This window comes from Microtus oregoni, unplaced genomic scaffold (genome assembly GCF_018167655.1).
Source record: "Microtus oregoni isolate MIOR12 unplaced genomic scaffold, Mior012 000016F_ref0000370, whole genome shotgun sequence".
NCBI classification, from domain to species: Eukaryota; Metazoa; Chordata; class Mammalia; order Rodentia; family Cricetidae; genus Microtus; species Microtus oregoni.
The window spans coordinates 41,781,799-41,804,563 of record NW_024543075.1 but is presented as its reverse complement, the minus strand read 5'-3'; the positions used below and the strand labels follow the sequence as shown (position 1 = coordinate 41,804,563).

The 22,765-nt window shown below is 42.0% G+C and overlaps 1 protein-coding gene across 1 annotated transcript; it reads left to right on the top strand.

Annotated features, from left to right (window-relative positions):
• The first annotated feature begins 11,987 nt into the window (after positions 1-11,987).
• On the top strand, positions 11,988-13,377 carry LOC121457738 (elongation factor 1-gamma-like). The gene has a single exon (XM_041666687.1). It carries the CDS (start codon positions 11,988-11,990, stop codon positions 13,299-13,301), a length of 1,314 nt encoding a protein of 437 aa, XP_041522621.1. The 3' UTR covers positions 13,302-13,377.
• Positions 13,378-22,765: the final 9,388 nt, after the last annotated feature.

Genomic DNA, 22,765 nt, shown 5'->3' with positions numbered 1-22,765 from the left:
AGTGTAAGCAGAAGTTGGAAACAAAAATAAAATATTCTGGGTATTATATCATCAAATCTCTGGAAGGAAGAGGATTGACCAGATGAAGTGGAGACTTAATGCTTTTATTGAACAGATCATTTTTTTCACTGGGGTTTTGAAGGAATTCTGAATTTGTCCAGAAGAATGATATTTTCACTCTTCTCTCAAAAGTAATGTCCTGGCTAGCTTTATGTCAACTTGACACAAGTTATACGAAAGGAAGGAACCTCAGTTAAGGAAATACCTCCACAAGATCCAGGTTTTCTTCATCTGTGACTGATGGGGGAGGGACAAGACCATCGTGGGCGGTGCCACTTCTGAGCTGATGGTCCTGGATTAGCAAGCTAAGGGGAACCAAGCTAGTATGTGCACCCCTTCGATTCACGGCCTCTCCATCAGTTCCTGCCCTGCCAGAGTTCCTGCCCTTGCTGCTGTTGATAACGGACTGTTATCTGGAACTGTGGGTGAAATAAACCCTTTCCTCCCTAAATGGCTTTGGCCTTGGTGTCTCATCACAGAAATAGTAACCCTACCTAAGAAAAGTGGCTACTGCTTACTAAAGAAGGCAGCTGCCAGCCTTATGAAAAGACTGGGGTTTGTGAAAGGGACACTCTCCTGTGAGTTCAAGTAGAAAATAAAAATGAGTTTAGAATGAATTTGAATCTGAGTTCTGCCACGTCACCCCTTCAGAGAGCAGTTACAGTCCAAAGTGTCCAATCAGAGTGCCTGAACTTAAACTTTTCTACTCACTGATTGTGTAGTTGTGGACATGACACTCAGTGCCTATGTGTCTTAGCTTGGCCAGTTATTAAATGGAGGTATTAGCATCTAACTCATATTAGGGTATGAAATGTATATGTCAATAAGTGTAGGAAATGTTTTAGGGTATTGCTTGTAAAAGTTCAATAAGCAGATAAAATTAAGAAGTTTTGCTGCTTCTCTACACATTAGTAGGAACTTCTTTACCTCTTTTTTAACATTATTGTATTCCACAGAGTTATTGTGGTAACTACATTATAGAACAAATATGTAATATGTAAATGGTGTTTAAGGTGTAATTGAAGCCTAACGAAACTGAATATCCTCCCATCGTTCCTGCAGTCTGGTTTGAGATCTAGTTCATTTCAGTCCTAAAGTTGCCCCTTATTAACATTCCAGGGAACTGAGTCAGACTCGATCAGTAATCTCAGTTCTAAAACTTACAGGTTCACCTACACTGTTCAAACAAGATGACAGCTAATATTTGCACTTAAAAATAAGATGACGTAATTCAGGAAAACACCTAAGGTTACGCAATGACGTAGACAGTATCCTTTTAATATCTAGTCTTTTGTGATAAAAAAAAAATAATATAAGCTCTGGAACCTGGTGACTGGAAGCTTAAATTTCAGCTGCTTGATCTTCTTGCTGCACGATTCAGGACATCTCATTTAACCAGCCCCACCTCAGTAAATGCTTATAGTTGTATCTGAAGCAAAGCAAGCAGTGGATTCAGAATGGTGGTAGTTAATGCTATTCAGTTAACACTGCTTGAATTAGTGAAGATCTACATGTTTCCAATCTCCCATCCCTAAACAGGAGTCATCTCCAATTGGCATCTACTTTCAAAGGAAACATTCGTTTTCTTCAATGGAAGGTTACTGGCTACATAAACCACACTTAGGAGTAGGCGACATGCTCAGCAGTGCATGGCAACATAGAGAAAACTCAATGATGGTTTTGTAAATGTTTTTGTATCATAATGTCTGTGCATTTTTTAATCTGCCTAATCTTTTGCTTGAGTATTTCTGATTTTGTATTTATGGGTTATGGTCTTGGATGTCTGTGTGTTATGTTTTTCCATTTTTTAAAATTCTGGTTTGTTTGTTCTGCTTGTTTATTTTCTAAAGAAAAAGAGGAAGAAGGTGTGGGGCTGGGTAAGAGAAGAGGTGGGAGGATCTGGAAGGGTGAACTGTGACCAAAATTTATTGCATGAATTTTCAATACATTTTTTGAAGATCTTTTTTAAAAACATCTGTGTGTTTCAAAGATTTGTATGACATTCCAAAATAATATAATGGCTATTTATTTGATGCTTTGTTACTATTCGAAATTGTATCACAGCAGGTATTTAATTTGTGCTTGATACAGAATCAATAATATGCTAATACTGTGGCAGAATTGTTATGACGTGTTGTGTGCATAATAATCTTTGATAACCCAATAAATAAATGGTGTGTTCAATATGTTACTGTGATGAGCAATTTAAAAGCATGCCTAGCACATAGACTGGTACTGAGACACGACTTGTTTCTAGTCCACTGAGCCTGCTTATCCACAGACTCAAGACAGAGATAAAGAAGAGCTGTTTTTGGCCAGCAAGGCAATTGAGGGCTAGTTCGCACAATGTTCACAAGTGAAACTCGAAGACAACTGTCAGCTCTCACCATAAAGAGTACCATGCTAAGCTGTAAATACAAGTTCACACACCAGGAGCCACCAGGAGCCAGGGCTTCATGTCTTGGTATAGGAAGCTCAAAGGAGAAGATCAAAATGTGGAAAAGAGACAGTAAGAGAAAAGGGCAGAGCAGAAAAGAGACACGGAGGACCGGTGAAAAGGCTTAGAGAAACAAATGTGAAATGTCTAGGATGCCTCAAAAGCAAGGCATAGATCAGAGATTCCAGCATAAACATCCTTGGTGGCTGAACGAACCTGAGCTACAGCAGTGACGGGGCGATCCTAGTCAGTTGTGACAGAAGTCAGAGTTAAACAGGGAGTGGACTTACTCCCCAGAGACCACAACCCACTGCTCACAACAACCTTCCTCAGAACTGTGTTCCTATGGGTGAAGAAATCCAAATATTGAGGCTAGACAAAGTTCTCCATTCCCAGAGCACAAGCAACTGCTTCAGCCTGCTGAGTAAGCCAGGCCATGCTAGAGTTTTAGACAAATTGAGAAACCCCTACTCTTACATAAGAATCAATGAATCTGGTTTGCCATAACCCTAAACTGGGACCCTATATTACTGAATGTGCTTGTTTCTTTTTCTTTTAAGCCTCCTTATTTTAGTTTGCACAGACGGGGCCTTCTAGAATCAGTTCTCAGTGATTCAGCCCTCTTGAGAAACCAAAATTCTTCTGCAATTTGTATGAATGCCATTAGTCCGTCTACTTTTAACTTTATTTTTATTAACTCTTTGTGTCTTTCACACATGCATCTCCGTCCCACCTCCCGATCCTCTCACAACCATTGTCTGCCCTTGCAACCTCCCCCAACCCCAAATAAAATAAGATAAAATTTAAGAGAAAAGAAAAAGAGAAAAAACAAAGGAAAAGCCGATCTCATCACAGAAGCTGTAGTGTGACACAGTGAGTCACCCATCCTTACTTGCAAGTTTTCATTACAAAGAGCCATTGGTCTTGTTCAAGACCTCTAGTTTTTGCTACGCTGTCGATTCTGGGCCCTCATTCAAACTCCTCTTGGTTATTCTGCTGTTGCCATGTATTGTGGAGATCCTGCAGCTTTAGGTCCTCAAGACCAGTCCCTTCATGTGCTCCAGTAGATCACAGATGGAGTGGATGTTGGGGTGGGCCAACACATAACTGTGGTTCTGAGTCTGGATAGTTGCAGGTTTGGTCAGCCCGCCAGGTCTTCCTTTTCCTCACCACCAGGGTGAGCTCCCCTACATTGCCCTGGTAAACTCACCCCTTGCAGTGATGAACCAAGGGTGGAGCCAGTTCTTCTGCTTTCCTGTCCTCAAGGTCAGTTCTCCCACACCTACACCTTCAGAACCAGCTCTACTGTGCTGCCTAGGTGTGGCATAGGGGCCACTCTCAACAGTGCTGCAGCTGATAAGGGGCAGGGACAGCTCTCCCACCCTTGGAATGTCAGGGCCAGTTCTCTCAGTGATGGGGTGATCTCTCCACACCCATGCTGCCACATGATAGATGAGTAATAGGAACAACTCTCCTATGCTCGCTCACCCACACCTTCCTTCACCAAGGGTTCTGGCTCACCATAGTCCATCTTTAAGCCTGCACCCCCAAGTCTATTTTTCTCTCGTACACCCTCACCCCATAGACACACACACAAAGACACCTACACACATATACAGTTTAGTATGTATATACAAAATTTAAAAAAAAACAAAACCCAGTTCTTCTCTTAGGTAGAAGGTTAGATACCAGCAGGCTTGGAAATAGACCTTTCATAATCAGTACCTGCAAAAACAAAAACAAAAACAAAAAAAAAAGAACCACAAGAAATAAAACTGTCTGACTCTGATTATTGATCAAAGCTATGAGATTCATACCTTTGACCCTGGGTGAAGACTCAACTCTAAACTAAACTACTCAGAAGATCCTCAGATGATGTCTGCCCGTTGGCTTTCTGAACAAAGAACAAAGATACTGTTGTAGTACGGAGCGGCGGGCTGTGTCCCGCCACCCGGCTAGCTTTACCCGAAATAATTACACGGAAACTGTAAACACTGCCTGACCCATTAGTTTCAGTTTCTTATTGGCTAGCTTTTACATATTGATCTAACCCATTTCTATTAATCTGTGTAGCCCACGAGCTGGCTTACCAGGAATGATCTTAACCTGTGTCTGTCTGGAGTGGGAGAATCATGGCGACTCCCTGACTCAGCTTCTTTCTCCCAGCATTCCGTTCTGTTTACTCCGCCTACCTAAGGGTTGGCCTATCAAATGGGTCTAGGCAGTTTCTTTATTAATAAGAAATCACTCCCACATCATTTCCCCTTTTTCTGTTTAAACAAAAAAGAAAGGCTTTAACTTTAACATAGTAAAATTACATATAGCAAAACAGTTATCAAGCAAGAATTACAGTTACAATATTTATATCTATTTTATCTTTTATTATAACTAAGGAAAACTATAACTATCTATTTATTCTTCAACTCCATCAAAGACTCCAGAAGGATATAATACTACCTAAGTAAACAAGAAATAAGAAAACTCTAGAAATGACAGAGACATCTTGCTATCTGGACAGTCACCCAAAGTTCTTTTGTATGGTTGGGGCATCCATCTTCAGCCTTCAGGCCCATAGTATCCAGCAGACATTTCCATGAAGCAGGAAATTTCAAAGACAGTTCAGTCACTATCTGCTGTGTCCTGCAGAATGTCTCGCAGACTCTTTCATGAGTCAGGAACCCCAAAAGACCGTCTCACCTTTAGGCAAGTTCAGCAGTCCTCTCTCTGCAGGTTCTCTGTGTCCATTTTATGCAACAGTCCAGGCAAGAGCAGTTTCTTGTCCAAATGGCTATCCAACTCCATAAGGATCCTCTTCGATGCCCATCTTCCTCTCGAAGTAGATTGGTGCCACCAGGAGCAGACATGTCTCATTGTCATGAAAAGTCCTAAGTTATTAAAATATTTTAAATGCCATATTCTGCAGCCTTTGAGAGATATGAAGAATGCCTATCTGAAATATATCTCTATATATCTAGAAAATCTAAGTGACATGACTACAAACTTGACTATTATTTATGACTATCCATCAACAACCTATATTTCCTAATTATACATTACATTTTAAAAATGAACTACACAATCACAATACCTTAATCAAGATCAGAAATACATATACAAATAACAAAATTGACTGTAAAATCCACACCAATGCAAATTACTCATACCTATATCATTTCCCCCTTTAAATGTAAAAGAACATTTACAAACAAAATTTTGGGAACATGGGCGCAGTTTTTTCTCTCCAAACTGCTTCCTGCTGAATGGGGGCGCTGTTAATCAGATCATTTAGGGTGTAACCTGTGTGTCAGGTTTATCTCAGTTGGCAGTTGAGTGAAGTAATTTTTTGAGGGTGTTCACAGGAAATTTTCAGGAGGTCGTGGTCTATCATACCATATTGGGATAGATGCAATCCACAGGGTCTGGTCCTCTGTGAAAACAAAAGAAGACCCTTTCCAAAGCATCATATCCTTAGACCCAAATTCTGAAGTCATACCCTCATGATATCCGTTTTGGTTCCACTTGGCAGCCCATAGAATGAAATGTCTCTCTGTACTTAGCTCCTTCACAGTCAAAAATTTTAAAGAAAACACAATGTACATAATCCAGACTCGCTGTGAATTTTCCATTTTTACACGGCTTATTTTTCTTTATTTCTTTTAATCTCTTAACTATCTGTACTCTGTCTCTTTAAAGACTTTACCTTTTTTTTTTTAAACCATTAACTTTATAATCTTTTTCTTCTCTCTCTCAAGCCTATGTACATTCATCCAACAGTGTGGTCTTTTATGTCTGAATCTGTTTTATTGTGAATCTGTAACATTTTTTTACTATCCAGGAGCATTTCTTAAAATGTTAAGCAGTTCTTAACAACTTAAGTTGTGCCATGTACAGGTAATATGGTACCGCCTGTGTTCTGCCCAGTTGAAACTTTAAATGTACTGTTTTTATGGTAATTACGGTAGTTCCTGCCTGAGACCAGCACAGTTCAGCATGGCAGAGCTGAGCCAAGCCGCTCCTGCCTCAGAGCCATTTGGTGCCCCTGAGCCACACACAGTTCCAGGTACACAGCAGTCCACATTGCCATCAAGCAAGCCGTAGAGCTTTACTCCAAATGCTCCATTCAAAAGCTCTGTCTTCCACGGGAGCCAGACAGAGATCACAATGGCAGCACAGCCCAGAAAGCCGGCATTTTAAAACAGTCAGTTTTTTCCTGCTGCTGAGTCAGGACAATTTCTTTGCGGCACGCAACCCACAAACTGCAAAAAGCTGTCTTAAATTCTCTCTCTCTCCTTTTTAAGCCCTCTTAGGTTTTACGTGGAGTTCATTAGCACGTTGGGTGCCACTCTGTTGTTTGGGCCACTCTGTTGAAATATGGAGCGGCGGGCTGTGTCCCGCCACCCGGCTAGCTTTACCCGAAATAATTACACGGAAACTGTAAACACTGCCTGACCCATTAGTTTCAGTTTCTTATTGGCTAGCTTTTACATATTGATCTAACCCATTTCTATTAATCTGTGTAGCCCACGAGCTGGCTTACCAGGAATGATCTTAACCTGCGTCTGTCTGGAGTGGGAGAATCATGGCGACTCCCTGACTCAGCTTCTTTCTCCCAGCATTCCGTTCTGTTTCCTCCGCCTACCTAAGGGTTGGCCTATCAAATGGGTCTAGGCAGTTTCTTTATTAATAAGAAATCACTCCCACATCAAGATACGCCATTGTCACCAACCTCTTAAGGCCCCTAAAAGGTTCATAGGCACATATGCTTGAAACCAAAATTTTTCACCAAGAACTTTCCAAGTGTAGCTTTTTATATGAGTCACAAAGACCACTATCCTCTACAGAACACTTACCTAGTAGTCTCCACTGATGGCATAACATCAGTTCTTGAGATAGTTCCTATAACCAATGTTTTCATCATCTCAAAATAACTCTGTTATTCTCCTTGTTCTGCCTTTAAAGACACTTGGTTTTATTTGTGTTGATACAACCAAAATTTACAAAGGCAACTACATCACCCATTGCAGTGTTCTGCTATTATCTATTAAACTAGTTTCTTTTGAAGAACTACCCTGTTATTTAATTTCACAGAAGTTAATTTGGACAGCACAGCAGCAGTGAGACTGATATTTTTTTTTAAATTGGTCAGATTCGAAGTCTATTTTTGAAGCACTTTCAGAATCATTAGCAGATTAATGAGAGCAGGGAAGAGGATAGGAAGAAAGGAGGTTAGGATGGGGCATAAAGCAGGGAGAAGGAAGGTAGGAAGGAGATTGTGGTGGGGGCACCAAGGGCACTTGTAATACTGTAAGGTATTTGGTTAGAAAATATGGATTTTCTATTTTCCTTTTTTGATTATTCTTTCTTTATTACCTCCTCTTCTTCTTCCTCCTCCATCCTTTCTCTTCCTTCCTTCATTCTTTTCTGGAAAATGGGGGGAAAACTCTGGAAAGGGGGCAAGTTTTCAGAAGCTCACTAATGGCTTCATTATTAGTAACACATCACTGTGAAAGCTCTCACAGTTTGGCTATCTTACTTTGAGATCCAGAAAAGAATCTAGACTATCTTTATTCATCTGTCACATGACAGCATGGGTAGGAAAGAGATGCCCTCCCACTCCCATCAATGCCTGAGGTAAGTGGGAGGGCTGGCCTTGAAGTCATAAGAGCAGGAGAGCTGACTTTGTCCACCACCAGTTGCAACACTTGGAAGAACAGGCTCTGCACCTTCCCTGGGTAGCAAAATAGACTCATTACTGTTGGTGGTGTGTGTGAGACAGCTCCGAAGTTTGAGCATGAGAGAGCTGTCTTCATTATTCATCTTTCATGTGGTAGCATGTGCTGTGGGAACATATCCTGTTCCTTCAGCCAATAACCTTTAAGATACCAGCCCACGTGGACATGGTCTCTTATACTGTACAGCAGTAACCATGTACCCGCTCTTTTGCATCCAGCTCCCGCTTCCGGCTGCTAGACTCTGTTCCTGTTCACACAGAGGACTGTTGTCTAGGACAGTGATCTGTAAGTTTTCCCCTTAAATAAATAACCCTTTTATTATCCATAATTTTGAAACTGGTGTGGGATTGTTTTGTGAATTAAGTCATCATCTGGCACCCAAACATTTGATTTTAGAACCTTCCTGCTCTACTGCCCGCTGCCAGCTTGGAGTGTGCCCAGCTAGGCAAGAGCCCTCCCTCAGCTGGCTGCAGCCTCTGTGTGGAACCAGCAGTTCATTTGGATATAGAATTCTCGTGAAGTGGCAGCTTTTCTTGCTGCAGATCAGCCATGGTTCTTTATATTATCTTATTACTCACCTCAGAGCAGCTTCTAGTCCCACTGTCTGTGTTCCACCACCTGCATACTGCATGAAAATTCAGATTGGATACAGGCTTTCCTGGATACCTGCTGTTATCTTGTTATCCCTGTGCTCCCGCAGCTGCTAACTGATCAGGGCCCACAGTGGTACACACAGTTTGTGATTTATATTAATAACTATTTTTTGATCTAAGCATATCTTTCAGCATTTCACACTAAAATCAGATTCATACCAGTAACATGACTCCAAGTGTGTCACTGGGCCCAACTGGGTTAGTTTTATAGGTAGCCTGTGACACATACTGGCAGGTAATGCTTATTGTACCTATTCCAGCTAATTAAAAAACAGGTAAGATTTAATATCCTAAATATAGACCATAAGTTGCTAGTTTAAAAGGGCAACCTAACTGTACAAGGTTTCAATGGCCTCTTTACTTACACCATGTGCAAGATTTTACAAGATTTATATGATGTTTCTTCTATATCACTATTTTTGATTCTGGGGATTAGTCTTGTCCTCAATATTTTTTTCTTAAAAATATGGTTTGACAATAGGAGCTAGAATGAGGCATTTTTAGGAATGGTACAGTCTTTACAGACTGATACCACACTTCTCAAGAAAGAGTTTGGAAATCTGAAGAAGGATACTACCACTTTAACTAACAAAACTCAGTCAACTGAGGTACTTTTAGAAATGGTAGAGACTGGGACCAAGCTTCTTGGAAAAGCAGTAATTTATTTAAAGGAAGATTCAGCAATTAGGAGAAGGAAACCGCCAATTTGGCACATAGAACCCAATCGATGACATTGGGTGCTGACACATTATTTGAGAGAATTCACACTGCTGAAAATATTAATCATACTCTGTCAAGGGGTATGACAGATTGACTGATAGAATGTTTCTCCAGAAAAGTAATATGCATGCTATAAAAATTATATCCAAGGATGAGACATTATCTCTACTGGACAGACTTCATACATTGGAATCTCAAAGAGGGCATTAGAGCAAAACATTGGACAGGAGATCCAGATATTACAAAAAGCAGTGGTAAACAGATTTGGAAAGATTGAGAAAATTATTGAATTTGATGACCAGGAACAAAAGGTAAAAAGGCAAAATTTAACCTTGTCAGTATGTAATAATTTACGGGATAGCTTCCCCAGGAAAAAATTTACTTTCCCCATGCCTATTTTGTCTATATTATATTCTTTATTGAATGTATGTTTATATGAATAATGTTTAAGTTTTTTATGATGAACAATAGATTTTCCTACAGATCCTTTTTCTACAGTAATCTTTGAAGTTTCCAGAAAGAAGATGGGGCCTTACAGCAACAACTCCACCTATTTGAGATGTCATCAGGATGCTGACAGCACTACTATAAGACTGCTTTTTTAGGTACCAGCTGCTGAAATGGTGTACCTTCTCATGACATTCTGGCCAGAACTCCAAATAAGAACTTTGAAGAAAAAAAAAAAAACCCTATCAACTGCTCAGAAATTGTTTGCAGCCATACTAGACAATAATTGTGAAACTTAACCATCACTTTACTTTTGCAGTATCCCATTAAGAGAACATTACCCCTATGGCAGCAGGAAGCAATTCTAGAAGATGATGCCCCCCCATCCAAGAAAACTTTGTCCATAGAGTTGGGAACACTGTTTAGGGGTTGTTGATTATTACTTGTACTAGGTAGAGGGTTGGGGTGAAAACTATGTTTGTTCAAAAAAGGGGGGATAATAATAATGGGTAATAGAGTGAATACTTGTGAGCTATTATTCATGGATAATTTACATTGATATATATTTTGTATATTGATACAAATTCAGATTGTAATCGTTATTTTTGTTTACATTATTTGTACACCTATACGAAGTTATTATGTCAGATTGTGTACATGCATATTCTTACCTCTGTTTAGGACATTTTCTATATTGATACAACTTTTAGGATATATTTTCATATTGCATTATTGCTCCTACCTCTGATCAAGATACTTATAGATTCATTTTGAGGTCATTGTCCTCATTTGTTGCACATTTGTTTACAGATTATTTAATATTCTGACATGAAGTTTTAGTCTTTAAGTTATACCAGTATTAATTAGTATAGGTCAATAATTGTTCATGTTTATTGTACATACAGTTAGATCAATTAGGTTCTTTAGATTCATAGAGATTGTATTCTGTCTAGATAGGTAATCTTCAACTACTTCAAGGATCTGTGGAACATGGCATTTAAATAATTTAGGGTTCTGTTGACATGAGACATGATTGCTTCTGACAGCACCAATCGATTCCTGAAAGAATGTTGAGCACTGAAGACACTCCACTTGGAGGTTGTTTTCTTCTTGGCAGAACTAGCCTTTGGGCAAGGAAATGACAATGCCTCAACCACTGACAGGTTACATGATATCTGGAAATGGATAAGCAGGACTGTTAAATCTTGCCAAGACAAGGTAAGATGGTTTTGAAAATTTTTCCTGCCTCTAAAAATAGTCTGTCAGTTACACTAGGCCTTAGCCAAAGTTGGTTGCTTCAACGTAGCAAATGAGACTTTGGGTGATTGCTCAGGTAGCTAATTGTCTACATCATATATTGTTTGCTATGGAAGCTTGATGTGGGAGTGTCATATATCAATCTGTTGATTTCATTGGTTAAGCAATAAAGAAACTGCTTGGCTGGCCCTCATAGGTTAACACATAGGTAGGTGGAGTAAACAGAACAGAACTCTGGGAGAATGAAGCTGAGTCAGGAGTTGCCATGATTCTCCCACTCCAGACAGACGCAGGTTAAGATCATTCCTGGTTAGCCAGTTCGTGGGCTACAGCAGATTATTAGAAATGGGCTAGTCCAGGTGCGAGAGCTAGCCTAGAAGAGGCTAGATAGAAATGGGCCAAGCAGTGTTTAAAAGAATACAGTTTCCGTGTAATTATTTCAGGTAAAGCTAGCCGTGGGGGCAGTCAGGTGGCGGGACACAGCCCGCCACTCTGTATTTCAACAGAGTGGACCCAACGTGCTAAGGAACTCCACGTAAAACCTGAGAGGGCTTAAAAAGGAGAGAGAGAGAATTTAAGACAGCTTTTTGCTGTTTGTGGGTTGCGTGCCACAAAGAAATTGTCCTGACTCAGCAGCAGGAAAAAACTGACTGTTTTAAAATGCCGGCTTTCGGAATCAACATGGCGGCTGGGACCCTGTATACATATCCTGAAAACTGGAGAGCCTTCAAGGCCCTCATTGCTGCTCAGTACAGTGGGGCTCAGGTCCGCGTGCTCTCCGCACCACCCCACTTCCACTTTGGCCAAACCAACCGCACCCCTGAATTTCTCAGAAAATTTCCTGCTGGCAAGGTTCCAGCATTTGAGGGTGATGATGGATTCTGTGTGTTTGAGAGCAATGCCATCGCCTATTATGTAAGCAACGAGGACCTGCGGGGAAGTACTCCAGAGGCAGCAGCTCAGGTGGTGCAGTGGGTGAGCTTTGCTGACAGTGATATCGTCCCTCCAGCCAGCACCTGGGTGTTCCCCACCTTGGGCATCATGCACCATAACAAACAGGCCACCGAAAATGCAAAAGAAGAGGTGAGGCGAATCCTGGGGCTGCTGGACACTCATTTGAAGACAAGGACTTTCTTGGTGGGTGAGCGAGTGACTCTGGCTGATATCACAGTTGTCTGTACCCTTCTGTGGCTCTACAAGCAGGTCTTAGAGCTTTCTTTTCGCCAGGCCTTCCCCAATACCAACCGATGGTTCCTCACCTGCATTAACCAGCCCCAGTTCAGGGCAGTCTTGGGGGAGGTGAAGCTGTGTGAGAAGATGGCCCAATTTGATGCCAAGAAGTTTGCAGAGAGCCAGCCTAAAAAAGATACTCCAAGGGAAGAAAAGGGTTCACGAGAAGAGAAACAGAAGCCCCAGGCTGAACGGAAAGAGGAGAAAAAGGCAGCTGCCCCAGCTCCTGAGGAGGAGATGGATGAGTGTGAGCAGGCACTGGCTGCTGAGCCTAAGGCCAAGGACCCCTTTGCTCACTTGCCCAAGAGTACCTTTGTGTTGGATGAGTTTAAGCGTAAGTACTCCAACGAGGACACCCTCTCCGTGGCGTTGCCATATTTTTGGGAGCACTTTGAGAAGGACGGCTGGTCCCTGTGGTATGCTGAATATCGCTTCCCTGAGGAGCTCACCCAGACCTTTATGAGTTGCAACCTCATCACTGGCATGTTCCAGCGATTGGACAAACTGAGGAAGAATGCCTTTGCTAGTGTCATCCTCTTTGGAACCAACAACAGCAGCTCCATTTCTGGCGTTTGGGTCTTCCGAGGCCAAGAACTTGCCTTTCCGCTAAGTCCAGATTGGCAGGTGGACTACGAGTCATATACATGGCGGAAACTGGATCCTGGTAGCGAGGAGACCCAGACCCTGGTTCGAGAGTACTTTTCCTGGGAGGGGGCCTTCCAGCATGTGGGCAAAGCTGTCAATCAAGGCAAGATCTTCAAGTGAACATGTCTTGCTGTCGCCTAGCTGCCTGCACCTACCCTTCAGGGGAGATGGGGGTCATTAAAGGAAACTGAACATTGAAAAAAATAAAAATAAAAAAAAAATAAAAAATAAAATGCCGGCTTTCTGGGCTGTGCCGCCATTGCGATCTCTGTCTGGCTCCCGTGGAAGACAGAGCTTTTGAATGGAGCATTTGGAGTAAAGCTCTACGGCTTGCTTGATGGCAATGTGGACTGCTGTGTACCTGGAACTGTGTGTGGCTCAGGGGCACCAAATGGCTCTGAGGCAGGAGCGGCTTGGCTCAGCTCTGCCATGCTGAACTGTGCTGGTCTCAGGCAGGAACTACCATAATTACCATAAAAACAGCGCAGTTAAGGTTTCAACTGGGCAGGACACAGGTGGTACCGTATTACCTGTACATGGCACAACTTAAGTTGTTAAGAACTGCTTAACATTTTAAGAAATGCTCCTGGATAGTAAAAAAATGTTACAGATTCACAATAAAACAGATTCAGACATAAAAGACCACACTGTTGGATGAATGTACATAGGCTTGAGAGAGAGAAAAAAAGAATATAGAGAATAAAGTTAATGGTTTTTTTTTAAAAAAAAGGTAAAGTCTTTAAAGAGACAGAGTACAGATAGTTAAGAGATTAAAAGAAATAAAGAAAAATAAGCCGTGTAAAAATGGAAAATTCACAGCGAGTCTGGATTATGTACATTGTGTTTTCTTTAAAATTTTTGACTGTGAAGGAGCTAAGTACAGAGAGACATTTCATTCTATGGGCTGCCAAGTGGAACCAAAACGGATATCATGAGGGTATGACTTCAGAATTTGGGTCTAAGGATATGATGCTTTGGAAAGGGTCTTCTTTTGTTTTCACAGAGGACCAGACCCTGTGGATTACATCTATCCCGATATGGTATGATAGACCACGACCTCCCGAAAAGTTCCTGTGAACACCCTCAAAAAATTACTTCACTCAACTGCCAACTGAGATAAACCTGGCACACAGGTTACACCCTAAATGATCTGATTAACAGCGCCCCCATTCAGCAGGAAGCAGTTTGGAGAGAAAAAACTGCGCCCATGTTCCCAAAATATTGTTTATAAATGTTCTTTTACATTTAAAGGGCGATATGATATAGGTATGAATAATTTGCATTGGTATGGATTTTAAGGTCAATTTTCTTATATATATATGTATTTTTGATCTTGAATAAGGTGTGATTGTGTAGTTCATTTTTAAAATGTAATGTATAATTAGGAAATATAGATTGTTGATGGATAATCATAAATAATAGTCAAGTTTGTAGTCATGTCACTTAGATTTTCTAGATATATAGAGATATATTTCAGATAGGCATTCTTCATATCTCTCAAAGGCTACAGAATATGGCATTTAAAATATTTTAATAACTTAGGACTTTTCATGACAATGAGACATGTCTGCTCCTGGCAGCACCAATGTACTTCGAGAGGAAGATGGGCATCGAAGAGGATTGTTATGGAGTTTGATAGCCATTTGGGCAAGAAACTGCTCTTGCCTGGACTGTTGCATAAACTGGACAAAGAGAACCCGCAGAGAGAGGACTGCTGAACTTGCCTAAAGGTGAGATGGTCTTTTGGGGTTCCTGACTCATGAAAGAGTCTGCGAGACATTCTGCAGGACACAGCAGAAAGTGACTGAACTGTCTTTGGAATTTCCTGCTTGATGAAAATGTCTGCTGGATACTTTGGGCCTGAAGGCTGAAGATGGATGCCCCAACGGTACAAAAGAACTTTGGGTGACTGTCCAGGCAGCGAGATGTCTCTGTCATTTCTAGAGCTTTGGATTTCTTGTTTACTTAGGTAATATTATATATTTGTGGAGTCTTTGATGGAGTTGAAGAATGGATAGGTAGTTATAGTTTTCCATTGTTAAGATAAAACATAAAATAGATATACATATTGTAACTGTAATTCTTGCTTGATAACTGTTTTGCTATATGTAATTTTGCTATGTTAATGTTAAAGCCTTCCTTTTTTTGTTTAAACAGAAAAAGGGGAAGTGATGTGGGAGTGTCATATAACAATCTGTTGATTTCATTGGTTAAGCAATAAAGAAACTGCTTGGCTGGCCCTCATGGGTTAAAACATAGGTAGGTGGAGTAAACAGAACAGAATTCCGGGAGAATGAAGCTGAGTCAGGAGTTGCCATGATTCTCCCACTCCAGACAGACGCAGGTTAAGATCATTCCTGGTTAGCCAGTTCGTGGGCTACAGCAGATTATTAGAAATGGGCTAGTCCAGGTGCGAGAGCTAGCCTAGAAGAGGCTAGATAGAAATGGGCCAAGCAGTGTTTAAAAGAATACAGTTTCTGTGTAATTATTTCAGGTAAATCTAGCCGTGGGGGTGGCCAGGTGCCCGGAACACAGCCTCACCGCCCCTACTACTACAGAAGCTACTTAATTGAACTTCTTGCCTGCTCAAGTAATATTGTCACCCTTCTCAGGCCTCCGATGGGGTTGAAGATTAGATAGTCATAGTTACTGTATTCTTATGACCCAGCCAAGCCATTTCCTATGAATAGAATGTTTATTAAAACATTTAGCATATGTTCCTTGCTTAATATTTTTTATACTGGTTGTAATTTTAATTATACTTGATATTTGTTCCTAGTGTATATAGTTTTGTATTGGGTTTGGAACTCTCTTACTTAAGCAAAAGGGGGAGGTGCTGTGGGAACACATTCTGCTCCTTCAGCCAATAGCCTTTAAAATAGCAGCCCACTTGGGCATGGTCTCTTATACTGTAAAAACAGCAGTAACCATGTACCTGCTCTCTTGCATCCAGCTTCTGGTTCCGGCTGCTAGACTCTGTTCCTGTTCACACAAATGACTGTTGTCTAGGACAGTGATCTGTAGGTTTTCCCCTTAAATAAATAACCCTTTTATTATTCGTAATTTTGAACTGGTATGGGATTGTTTTGTGACTTATATCATCAAGCATGGGCATGGGAGAGATCCCACCCCACTGCTCATGAATGCCTAAAGCAGATGGGAGAACTGACCACAAAGTTATGAGTGGAAGAGCTGTCACTGCCCCTGTTCAGCAGCAGCTCTGGGGAGAGGGACCCCTATGCCATCCCTGGACAACACTGTAGAGCTGACCTGAAGGTGTAGATGTGGGAGAACTGACCCTGGGGACAGGAAAGCAGAAGAACTGGCCCTGCCCATTGCTCACCACTGCAGGGTGAACTAGCCAGGGCAATGCTGGAGAGTTCATTTTGATGGTGAGGACAAGGGAGATCTGGCAGACTGACCTACCCTGCAACTACCCAGTCCTAGAACCAGAGTTATAAGTTGGCCCAGCCCAACATCCACACCACCTGTGATCTGCTGGAACGTGTGAAGGAATCAGTCCTGCAAACTACAGGATAGCCTATCCAAAGCTACAGGATCTCCATGATACAAGGCAACAACAGTATAGCCAAAAGGGGTTCCAGCGAGGGTCCAGCATTGATAATGTAGCAGAAACCAGAGGACTTGAGTAAGACCAATGACTTTTTGCAATAAACATCTGCAATATGGACAAAGGGGATAGGGGAATGATTCTAGCCTTTGAAATGTGAACTTGCAAGTTATCATGATACTTAAAGCCATATAACCAGATGCAAACACCATGGAAATGGAGGGCAAAGAAATGACTTCAAAATTAAGGGACTAGGGAAATGTAGTCAATTTATTTTTAAGTCTATAAGAGAAAAAATTAACTTAAAAATTTAAGGTTCCATGGTGCCAAAGTGCTAAGATGTGACTGCTAAATTCTCAGCCCTCAATGAGGCATCTGTATCTCATGCTCCAAGGCTCAGTAACATCACAGAAGGGAAGTAGGGGCCAGAGGACAGAGAGGAGCACTATAAAATACTGTCTTCTGTATATGACTTGTCTGTCACAGTTATGAACACACAGCAGCTATGGCTGCCTACTTTAAATGAGTATGTAAAGAGATAAAATAAATGAGCACAATATTGAGGATAGTTAAAAAGAACAGACCTGTTCCCACCCATTGCAGCCCCATTAGCCACGCAGCAGGCAAGGCTTCTGCAGATAGACCACTCCACTACCACCCGCCATCAAAACCTGTAATCTATAAATCCCACTCTGCCTCACAAACACACCCATCCCCCATGACCTCAGGCTTTTCTCAACACAGATGGGATCCGTACCAATTGGACCAAGAAGTGAGTGACTAGTCTTGCAGTTGGGCAACCCAGTTTCTAGGTTCTAGGTCTCAGGACACACCCTGAGCCCATGACCATCCATCCCAGCTCCACTAGCCAGTCCACAGGCAGGCAGCTCCACCACTAAACCTCAGTGGACCCTGTAATCTACAAGCTGCACTCCACCCCACAACCTAACCATCCACCTAGGTGTCAGGGGTCCCAGTAGGAACAGATACACCCTATACTAATCTCATTAAGAGTGCCCCCAGGAGGCACAGGATCTTGGCTATGGATCAACATAATAAAAATGGCCATCTTACCAAAAGTAGTCAGATTGATTACTATCATATTTGTCATCATAGAACCTTCATTCAGTAGTTGATGGAAGCAGATGTAGAAATACAGAAGTAAGCATTGGAGCAAGCAACTGGAGTCGATTTGAAGAGGGTGGAGGGATTATATGAGCAAGAGGGGGACAAGATCATGATTGGGAAACCCACAGAGACAGCTAACCCAAGCTAGAGGGAGTTCATGGACTCTGGACTGATAGCTGTGGAATCTGCATGGGACCTAGGCCTTCTGAATGTGGGGGACAGTTGTGTAGCTTGGTGTGGTTTTGGTGCTCCTGGCAATGGGACCAGGACTTATCCATAGAGCCTGAATTGACTTTGGGGAGCCCATTCCCTATGGTGGAATACCTTGCTAAGGCTTGATACAAGGGCAGAAGGCTTGGTCCTGCCTCAATTTGATGTGCTAAACTTCGTTGACTCTCTATGGGAGGCTTTACTGTCTCTGAGGAATGGTTGAAGGATAAGGAATCGGTGGGGGGGGGGAGAAGCAGGAGGATGGGAGCAAGGGAGACCTGTAGTTGCTACATAAAATGAAAATAAAATAAAATAAAGAAGCTGAAGAAAGATTGGGACTTCTAATCCCAGAGAAAGAAGCAAGGGAAATAACCCATAGAATCATGGGTAAATACACTATTACACAGCAGGCCTTAAACTGATTTCAAATACTTCTGGCTTTACTGCTTGCAGGAAGGGGATGGACAGCAGTGTCTGTCTTGCAACATAGGATTCTTGGTGCAGCTCAAAATTAAACATTAGTAAAGAAGAGAGTGAATATCATCTGGAAAAATACCTGGACCTCTCTGTACCTTCAGATTTCTCTTTACCAAGTCCACAGTTTAATTTGAAACTAAGAAGGGGTAGGGAAATAGTGACTGCTGGCTTCCTGCTGCGTGTTCTAGGGGTGAGGAGCTGTCCACATGGTGGGCATCATTCTTTTGTCTGAGGTTTTTGTCCTGCCTAGTTCAATCAGTCGTTAAGTCCCTTCCCCCCAAAAAAATCACACAGTGGTCTACATTAGTTATAAACTGATTGGCCCATTAGCTCAGGCTTCTTATTAACTCTTATAACTTAGCCCCATTATTCTTGTCTATGTTACCCATGTGGCTCGGTACCTTTTTCAGCGAGGCAGCACATCTTGCTTGTTCTGTGTCTGGGTCACGACTGCATTTTAATTAATATAATTTTAAACTGTTTTAATTAATATAGTTTCTGTGTGGTTACTTCGGGCTGAAGCTAGCTGGGTGGCTGGGATGAACAAGCAGCCCTCTCCTTGCAACAAGATAAAAAAAAAAAAGACTACCAAACCTTGCCAAGACAGGGTAAGACAGTTTTGAAAATTTATCCTGCCTCTAAAAATGGTCTGTCAGTTACCCTAGGCCTTAGCCAAATTTGGTTGCTCTAGCATTGCAAATGAGACTTTGGGTGATTGCCCAGGTAGCCAGTTGTCTCTGTCACTTATTGCAAACTTTGAAAGTTGTTTGATTGTACTTCCTGTTTACTCAAGTAATATTATTTGCCTTTTCAGGACTTTGATGGGGTTGAAGACTAGATAGTCATAGTTACTTCCCTCTCATGACTTAGCCAAGGCATATATAATACAAGATTTAGAACTGTCAGGATAGGTAACTATTAAAACCTGTGGATTCATTGCAAATTTATGTGGTTTGAATCACCGAGACCCCCTGATGTTGATGTAAAATACTCCCAAGGACGCAGCACCCCCACTCAGCAGGAAGTAGCCAGACAGGTTGATGACACCCAAATTCCCTAAAAGATTGTTAAAGTGGGGCCCCTTCAATGGTTCTGGAGCAGGAGCAGCAAGCCTGCTTCCCTGAGTTCTGCTCCACTCCATGCAGCAGTTTGGGTCCAGAGTGAGTGCTGCTGGAGCCAGAAGGCAGCTGAAGCAGAGCTTTGCCACCACAGCTACTGCTGCTGGACTTGCTCTCTCATAGACTGTGCAGACGGCTGAGACTGTCAACCAGCAGGCTGTAAGAGTCAGCAATGCTTTGGACATATTCAGTTGGGCATATTGACCTTGAACCAACAAGTAGCTCTGGTTCAGGAGCAAGTGGACTATCTTAGGACTTTTCAACAGTTAATCATGTTATGTGAGTTACTCCTGGCACTGTATTGCATGCTTCTGCTACTGTTATGGAACTCAACCGTCATATGAGAGGGATTTGGAATGCTGCTTTTGTTAATTTTACCACCCAGTTAGTGCATGCTAGATGGTTGCAGTGCTGGTCTGGCTCCTTGGCACTGTCAGTCCTGAGGATACTTGGTTTAGGGCTATGTGTCTGGGTAGCCACGGACGGGCAATACTTTGGGGGCAGGATGCTACCTAAGACAGGGAATATTAGAGGGCTATTCCCCACGACAGGCAAGGTATTATAAAATAAAACGGGGGGGGGGGGGGGTTGTTGTGATGCAGCTGCCCTCACTCCCCGACTGACAGCGGAACTTTCTTGTGGTCTGTAATTGACAAGGATGTTTGTGTTCTTTCTGGCCAGGGGGTCTCCACAGAAGGAGTAGAGGTATAAAAGGTTGCTGTTTTTCCACCTGAAAAGCAGTGTCTCTGTCTCAATCCCAGCATCCCACGCCAATCTCGGCTATCCAGGCTATGCTGGCTGTAGCACTAATTAATCTTTATCAATTAAAAAATCAGGGGTAAAAATCTAAAATATCAGAGAATAGGGAGCAGCCAACAGTTGCTTCCTATCTCTTCCATTCCTCTGTCCAAAGAGGACCAGATCCTCTCTCGCCTTGCTACTTCCTGTCTCCTGTCTCCAGTCCTCTAAATCTCTATGGTCATCTAGTGGCTAGTTCTGCCCTCTGACTCCAAACTAGTTTTATTTGTCAAAACACAGTCAAAATACTATACAACAGGGCTGGAGATGGCTCAGCGGTTAAGAGCACAGACTGCTCTTCCTAGAGGATCTGGGTTCAATTCCCAGCACCCACATGGCAGCTTACAACTGTCTGAAAATCCAGTTCCAGGGGATCTGACACCTTCACACCAATGCAGATAAAATAAGGTTTAATAAACCATAAGAAATATATTTTTAAAAAAATACTATACAGCAGGGGTTAGAGGAATGAGCAACCATGTCTTTGTCTACTACAGATTTGAACCAGTGCCTCCTCTGTTTCTTCCCACAGCCTAATTGGGAATTAAAACCATAAAATGTTCAGGCAGTCATTTAGGTCTTCAAGAACTTTCTCTTCAGACACAATTCCACTCCTGTCTCCGTACAAAGATTTGACTTTGTGGTCAAATCAGTCTGCCATCAGTCCCTAAACACAGTGGCAAGAATGAAAGTGACAAGGAGAGCACAGCACTGGTCACACTGCTGAGCAGTGCAGCAATGTGTGTGAGTAGTTGTGCACAATACACAGTGGCATTTACTGCAGAGGGAAGGCTTTCCCATGAAACACAATTATAGAAGAAATATTAAACAAAAAGGACACCAGAGAGCTATGAACTTAAGTTTTTTTTCTTTAATGAATTTACAATTTGATTAAAGTAAAAATCATCCATTATTTTTTTACTACAGGTATTCTGATTCTTCAAACAGAGCATGGTGATGTTTTGAGTGGCTGATGCATACTCTGCCAGCATGTACTGCTAGAACCTCCAATCTGCATGATGCCCTGTAACTGCCTTTCTGCTGTCACAGATACTGACAAGATGGAGCTCTACTCAAAATCAGTTCCCAGCAGATCCCTTGCCAGTGTCACACCAACCTAAGTGAGTTTTCATGAAAGGGTATCCTGTTTGTGTCACATGACTGCCCTGCCTCCTTCCTGGCTGCAGGCTCCTGCTATGAACCTACCCCTCCATCTTACAAAGCATAAGTACAGTCCTGTTATCCCACCACAGGGCCCCTGATGCCATCCAGAAATCCCTTCATTTGGTCGTTTCTGGTGCTGGAGTCTGAACTCTCCTGGGAACACTCACTATGCTGTGTCCTCTCATTCTTTCTGTTTACTTATGGCAATCTGACTCCAAATAAATTCCGTATTGCCCAGTAATCCCTCACCGTGTCCTCTTGAATCAACTACCTCATCAAAAACCTCTTTAAAAGTAAAACAAAACAGGCAAGGGTCTGATTTCTTCATTGAGCCTGGACTCAGATGTACAGCAACCATCCTGTCTGTGCTTCCTGAGTACTGGGATTATATCAAAACCATCATGCGAGGTTCTGGTATTCAACCTCACCAATCCTTTATTACAGTCACACTGATCACATCAAGGAGATAAAACAGATGCGATAGTGGATATCATTTATATGCCAGAGGCAATGTAAGTTCCTAGAAACATTCTATTGTTCATATTTCACAACACAGAACAAGGGAAGTTCACAGGCATCGCCATCATTCACTGTGAAATGGAAATCATAGGATTTAATGTACTTCATAAGAAACAAATGGAGCTCCACAATTATCCTCTCAAAATATAAATGTGAAAACAAAACAATAATCATAGACATCTACAACATTTTAGAATACACTCGGTGACAGATTCCAGGATCTAACACCAAGATATCAGGAAAGTCAAATCTTCACTCCTCCCATCTGCCCGCTTTTGCATGGATCACCAATCCAGGACATCTCCCCAGTAACTAACAGAGAAAGCAACTACTAAGTGTACAGTGGATGCTTGATGTGCATCACACTTGCTCTTTTTAAAAACGTACATAATATATTCACATTTGTGTATGTGTCTAGGCCTGTGCGTACTGCATCATGTGTGTGGAGGTAGAGGATAATCTGTGGGAGTTGCCTGCCTCCTTCCAACATGAGGTTTAATTGATTGAACTCAGGTCACTGGACTTGGAGGAAAATGCTTCTACCCTCAGAGCCTCCTAACACAGTTCAAATCTATTTTCTGAGACTGACCTACAGTATG